General features: G+C 43.7%; 1 protein-coding gene across 1 annotated transcript; it reads right to left on the bottom strand.

The window, feature by feature from the left end:
• Positions 1 to 5,368: 5,368 nt before the first annotated feature.
• Positions 5,369 to 6,319, bottom strand: OR2K2 (olfactory receptor family 2 subfamily K member 2; the record flags this gene model as incomplete). The annotated part of the gene is made up of 1 exon (XM_081103996.1): positions 5,369 to 6,319. One exon carries the CDS (start codon positions 6,317 to 6,319, stop codon positions 5,369 to 5,371), a length of 951 nt encoding a protein of 316 aa, XP_080960122.1.
• Between the last annotated feature and the right edge of the window lie 262 nt (positions 6,320 to 6,581).

The raw sequence follows: 6,581 nt of genomic DNA on the forward strand, positions 1-6,581 counted from the left end.
GCCTGGCCTGCAGGATAGGGCTGAAACTGGCTCTCCGACATCCCTTGAGGGGTCCCAGATTGCAAGAGGGTGCAGGCCAAGCCGAGGGACCCCACTAGTGCACCATCAGGGCCGGGGAAGGATGCAGGAGGTTGGCCAGCCGGGGAGAGACAGCGGGAGGGCTCCAGGGCATGTCCGGCCCATCTCACTCAGTCCTGATCGGCTGGACCCCAGCAGCAAGCTAACCTACTTGTCAGAGCATCTGCTCCCTGTGGTAAGTGCACGTCATAGCAACTGATTGACCAGTCGACTGTCTGCCCCCCTGGTGGCCAGTGCAGGTCATAGCGAGCGGTTGAGCGGCCTTAGCATATCAGTAGCATATTATGCTTTGATTGGTTGAATGAACTACCAGATGACCAGACACTTAGCATATTACACTTTTATTATATAGGATTATATAGCAAAGGGATTAAGGTTACAGATGAAATTAAAGTAGCTAATCAGCTGACCTTAAAATAGAGAGATTATCTGTCTTGGCCAGTGTAATCACAAGGGTCCTTAAAAGTGGAAGAGGAGAGAGAAGAGAGAGTTAGAGAAAGAGATGGGACAGAAGCAGGGTCAGAGTGATGTGATGTGATGTGAGAAAGACTTGACTCATCTTTGCTGGCTTGGGAGATGGAAGAAGGAAGGGGCCAGGTATTGGTCTGCTCCGGCTGCTATCAAAGAATCCACAGACTGGGTGGCTAAAACAACAGGAACTTATTTCTCACAGTTCTGGAGGGTGATAGTCTCTGCCTCAGGTACCACATGCTAAAAGGATAAAGAAAAGGCAGTAGAGACTCCTCCAGTGCTCTGGGAACCACAGCTCCTCTGGTCAGGAAGAAGGGCCCTCTTGCCTAATAATTGTAGGTGCCTGCCCAGCCACCACTGCTGGTGCTGCCAATGTCCCCACAGGATTGTGTAGGAGGTTCGGCAAGTGATAATAGGGGGGAAAAAATCAGGGAATTTACCTCACTCTTTATGATGCCTTTCTCTCTTTTTAGACCACCAGAGCACTTCCCTGGGAGCTCTTTGTGTCTGTCTTTCTGTCTGAACCTAGTGTATAGGTTTGGGTTTCAGGGTGCTCAAGTCCAGGCCAAGAAATATTGGGGAGAAGGGGAAGAAACAGAAAATTCATCAAGAGTTTGTTGGTACTTTGCATTCTAGTTTCCTTCCCCCATCTACCTGCTACCACTTAGCTTTCAGGATCCTCAGAGAGCTGCTCCTTGCCTTCTAGCTAGAGTTTTTCATTGCATTCAGTGGGCGAAACAGGAAGGTGTGTGTTTACTTCATCTTGATCTCAACTGGAATCTGTCTCCTGACTTTCACTCTCTCCCTTCTTTAGAGGTTGCTCCTTTTCGATACCCCTTTATTGGCTTTTCCTGATTGATGGACTTTAAATATTAGCGTTCCTCTGGTTTCATCCTGGGTAATTCCCTCACTCTACTCTCACTCTCTACATGCCAACCATGTTCATTACTTAAATGATTCAACATATGCAAATATGTCACAAGTTGCTATCTCCAGCCTGATCTTTCTCATTAATTCCAAACTAGCAAATCCAACTGACTCCTTGGTATTTCTACTTATATATCTCAAAGGCATGATAAATTCAACTTGTCTACAACACAACTCATGATTTACCCTTCAACCCCCAAACTTGGTCCTTTTCAGGTAATACCTGTGTCAATTAATGACACTATCAGCCTTCTTTGGCATTTAAAAGTCACCTTTGACATCTTCAACTCTCTCACCATAGGAATGGTCAAGTACTAATTGAATAGCCATCAAGTTTATTACATGAGTATTTTTATTCAGCAGATGATGGATGAGCACTTGGACCTTCACAACAGTATGCGCCGAATGTCCTTTCTGTGCCAGACCTTGAGCTAAGCCGTGGGGAGACAGTGGTAAATGAAACTGATACAGTCCTGGCCTCAATGAGCCCACAGACTAGTGAGCTACATTAAACAAGTTAAGCCACAAATTACTATGATTACAAATTGTGATACATGCTCTTAATAAAAGAACCAGCAAGACAGAGCACAACATCTTTATAGAACTAAAAGAAATCTTGTGTTCCTAGAGTAAAAAAAATATAAATGGTGAGCAATAAGATTATAAAAGTCTTTGCATGTTATTGAAAAGACTTGTACTTCAGGGTAATAAAAAGCCACTAAAGGATTGTAACATGATCAGATTTTCCTAAAGCATAAATCTGGTCATGTAATCATTCATTCAGGAATTGGCTGTGTCAGAGGTGGTTTTACCTTCTCTGTCAAATATATTCCTCTTTTTTTAAAAAAAATATTTTTTTTTATTGATTTCAGAGAGGAAGGGAGAGGGAGAGAGAGAAAAACATCAATGATGAGAGAGAATCATTGATCAGCTGCTTCCTGCACACCCCACACTGGGGATTGAGCCTGCAACCCAGAAATGTGCCCTGACCGTGAATCAACCCGTGACCTCCTGGTTCATAGGTCGATGCTCAACCACTGAGCCACGCTGGCAGGGCTAATATATTCCTCTTTTTAACAATACCAGAAAAGGATCCCTTGCCCGAGACTCTATCAAAGTAATGATTGTAATTAGTACTGGCTGAGATAGAAGCTAATCCACATGGAAGAATATTCCATTCACAAATAACTAACTTTAGTATTGCCTATTCTATATAAAACACATTTATATTTACATTTGCTCATTGTTTTTCACAGCAACTTTATATAACACTAGAGGCCCGATGCACAAAATTAGTGCAAGGGGCTCAGCCCTCGCAGCCCCAGCTTTGTCCGGAAGGTTGTCCAGAAGGACGTCCAGAAGGTAGTTCAGTCTAATTAGCATGTTATGCTTTTATTATTTTAGATATCGCCGTAACTACTGTAACTTTTATTCTGCTGCGAGGGAGATTTCTGCCCAGGTCCCATCTTGGGCCTTTTCCTGACATCTGGGTCATTTCTAATCTTTTTCAGTGCCCCAGTCTGGTCCATGTCTCATCCTGAAACAATTGGCTCAGTTCCTTGTGTCAAAGCTGATATGCTAATTACAGAGTGTGTTCAGACCCTGCAAGTCCTCCCAGTTCACTCTTTGAAGTAAAGATCTCAACTATTTCCATAACTCTGGTTATTCCTGTTTATATTTGGTACCACACATATCATAGCTAAGTCAAGGAGGCAGATAAATAGTTCTACTCTCACACAAAATCCAGCTCTACTCTAATAAAAGCCTACTATAAAATGTCACTTCAAAATGACTCTGAAATCACCAGGAAATGAATATGGTATTTGGGTTGAGAAGGTTGAGGTATCTAAGTAGAAAAATAATTACTTCTAGCTGCTAAGAAAGCTTCCTGGTCAGCTCTCCCCTGCTCCCCCAAAACTCAGGGCTTGTCTCCAACCCCCACTATCAAACACCTCTTGGCAGCAACACCTGGCATCAAGTTGTCCCCTTGCTCCATCACCAGAATTTTGGTGTGTGATTACTGTTAGTCTCTTTAAATGTAGGTTACACATCCAGGAGCACATATAGGAGCCCAAGATCTAAGGCAGTGATGGCGAACCTATGACACGCGTGTCAGAGGTGACACGCGAACTCATTTTTTTGGTTGATTTTTCTTTGTTAAATGGCATTTAAATATATAAAATAAATAACAAAAATATGTCTTTGTTTTACTATGGTTGCAAATATCAGAAAATTTCTATATGTGACACGGCACCAGAGTTAAGTTAGGGTTTTTCAAAATGCTGACACGCCGAGCTCAAAAGGTTCGCCATCACTGACCTAAAGGAATAGTTTAAGAGTGAAAGCACCTAGAATTCAACATCCAATACTAAACCTTCTTAGAACTTACATATTTTGTTTTTGATTTTGTGGTTGTTTTTAAATGTATTTTTATTTATTTCAAAGATAAAGGAAGAGGGAGAGAAATAAACATCAGTGATGAGAGAGAATCACTGATGGCTGCCTCCTGCACGCCCCACACTGGGGATCAAGCTTGCAACCCGGGCATGTGCCCTGACTGGGAATCCAACCATCACCTCCTGGTGCATAGGTTGATGTTCAACCACTAAGTCACACCGGCTGAGCAGGTCTTTCATACTTTGAAATTTGTCAAATGAGTTAACCTTCTCTATTCAAAACCCTCTCCTCTTCCCTGCTCTAGAAGTGGAGATAGGCAAGTGAGAAGGTGTAAACAGAGGCAGGAGGCAAGGAAGAAAAAATAAATTAAAAGGAAAAATAAGAACTAATCCTACTTTTCTTTTGGGATTTGATTTTCACTGAAAACAATGTCTCCCAAAGTATGGTCATCCTACAGCCTTTTTCAGGACTTCTTGGGGATCTATTATAAATGCACTGTCAGGACCCCACCCGGAGCTACTGGATCTGGGAATGGAGGCCCCACTCTGCATTTTAAACAAGCAGTATTTTTATACAAGTTAAAGACTTAAAACAACTAGTATAAAATGTCTCTGCGATTGTTAGGTATTTATAAAGCAATATACCTCAATGCTCATGTTGTTTCTGCTTCATAATCTTCACAAGTGGTACTTCTCAAATAAAATGACTAGTGTAAAGCTGATAGATTAGGTCACTGAATCCCTACTATAAACCCCCAAAACACAAAATTATAGGAATCCTTGCCCTTGTGAAGTCAATCATCCAATGAAGAAAAACACACAAACACATAAAGTCTCAACTGGCGTATGGGTGGTACACTGGCAGAGTATCTGTGTGCTTAGAAAAGCAAGGTTGGGGGTGGGTAAATCCAGCAGGCGTCGGATGCCTTACTCAGGAAGTCAGGGGGTTTTAACCAGGAGTTTGGGGAAAGAAGGGCGAATGAGGGAGCCACCACTGTTTGGCAGGACAAGCTCTAGGGAGGAGGACAGGAGGAGGAGGGCTGCGCTTCCAGTTCGGCACCTGCGTGACACAGAACAAGTCTCTTAATCTGTCTTGGACTCTGTTTTCTCCTTCGCATCATCTGTTATATTTTTGTTTCCTTATGCTCCCACCTCATCTGAGAAAGGATTGAGGGCAGAGAAGACGTCCAACTTTCTTCTGGCGCCAACATTCACTGATTCTGAGTTTATTCAAGTTTCCTTCTGGAACGAATGTGTGATGCCTGCAGCCCAAAACCTCTCACAGCCATGAAACACAAATACAGAAAATAGTACTAAATGCAAACTGGAATCTACTGTTGCCCACAGGCCATGACTCTGCGCACACATATCTCGCAGCTGCAAGATTATGGAGCAAGCGAGCTATCAAGTCAGTGTTCTGAGGGTGAGTGTTTGGTCTAAATTTCCCTGGGAGCCCTGCCAGGGGTGAGCTCCTGGTACAAATGGAAGGACCCCAGTCAGATCCTTTCATGTGTTTGATGCGATGATATTTTGTCCAGCAGCTTTTTCATAGCATCTTTGACTTCCTTGTTTCTTAAACTGTAAATCATGGGGTTCAACATAGGGGTGATCATGCCATACAGCAAAGAGATGATTTTATCTATCTGTTGGGAGCCGGATGAAGAAGGCTTTAGGTACATGGAGAGGATGGCCCCATAATACAAGACCACCACAGTCAAGTGGGCCCCACAGGTAGAAAACGCCTTGTTTCTCCCCTCTGCAGAGCTGATTCTCAGAATCGTGGACAGGATGAAGACATAAGAGATGCAAATTAAGAGCATTGGGATGGGCAGGAGAAGTATACTGACCGCCAGCATGGTCATGTCCATGAGCAGGGAACTGGCGCAGGCCAACTTCAGCACCGCCAGGATCTCGCAGGTGAAGTGGTCGATGAGCTTCCCGCACAGGGGCATCCGCAGAGCAAAACTGGTTTCCAGCAGGGCGGTCAGGCAGCCGGTCACCCAGGACACGGTGGCCAACTGCACACAGACCTGCCTGTTCACGAGAAGGGGGTATCTCAGTGGGTTGCAAATAGCCACATAGCGGTCATACGCCATCACGGCCAGGAGCACGCACTCCGTGGAGCCCATGGCAAGGGACAGATACATCTGTACAGCACACCCAGAAAAGACAATGGTTTTCTGGGAGGACAGCAGGTTCACCAGCAAAGTGGGAACAGAAGCAGATGTGTAACAGATATCCATGAAAGAGAGGTTCCCAAGGAAAAAGTACATGGGGGTTTGAAGGCGGGAATCCAGGACGGTGATTAAAATAAGAGTGCTGTTTCCCAAGAGGGTGACCAGATACATCACAAGGCTGAAGACGAAGAGAACGATCTCCAACTTCGGATATTTAGAAAAACCCTCCAGGAAGAAAAAGCTCCAAGTGGTGAGGTTTTCTCCTGGCATCTCCTTTTTTGCACCTGTAGTTACTCTAGGATTATTGTCTTCATTTCATCTGGGAACATAAAGAGGTGGATCAAGTAGAATGTTCTTTTAGTTAGGAAAACACTTTCAAACTTATCTTCACTATAATAAACACAATTTTACCGCAAAGAAATCAAAGGAGAGTGGATCTATTTTTCCAAAGCAGTGGTTCTCAATCTTCTGGCCCTTAAATACAGCTCCTCATGTTGTGAGCCAACCATAAAATTATTTTCGTTGCTACTTC

The sequence above is a fragment of the Myotis nattereri genome (assembly GCF_964212035.1).
Source record: "Myotis nattereri genome assembly, chromosome: 12".
NCBI lineage: Eukaryota > Metazoa > Chordata > Mammalia > Chiroptera > Vespertilionidae > Myotis > Myotis nattereri.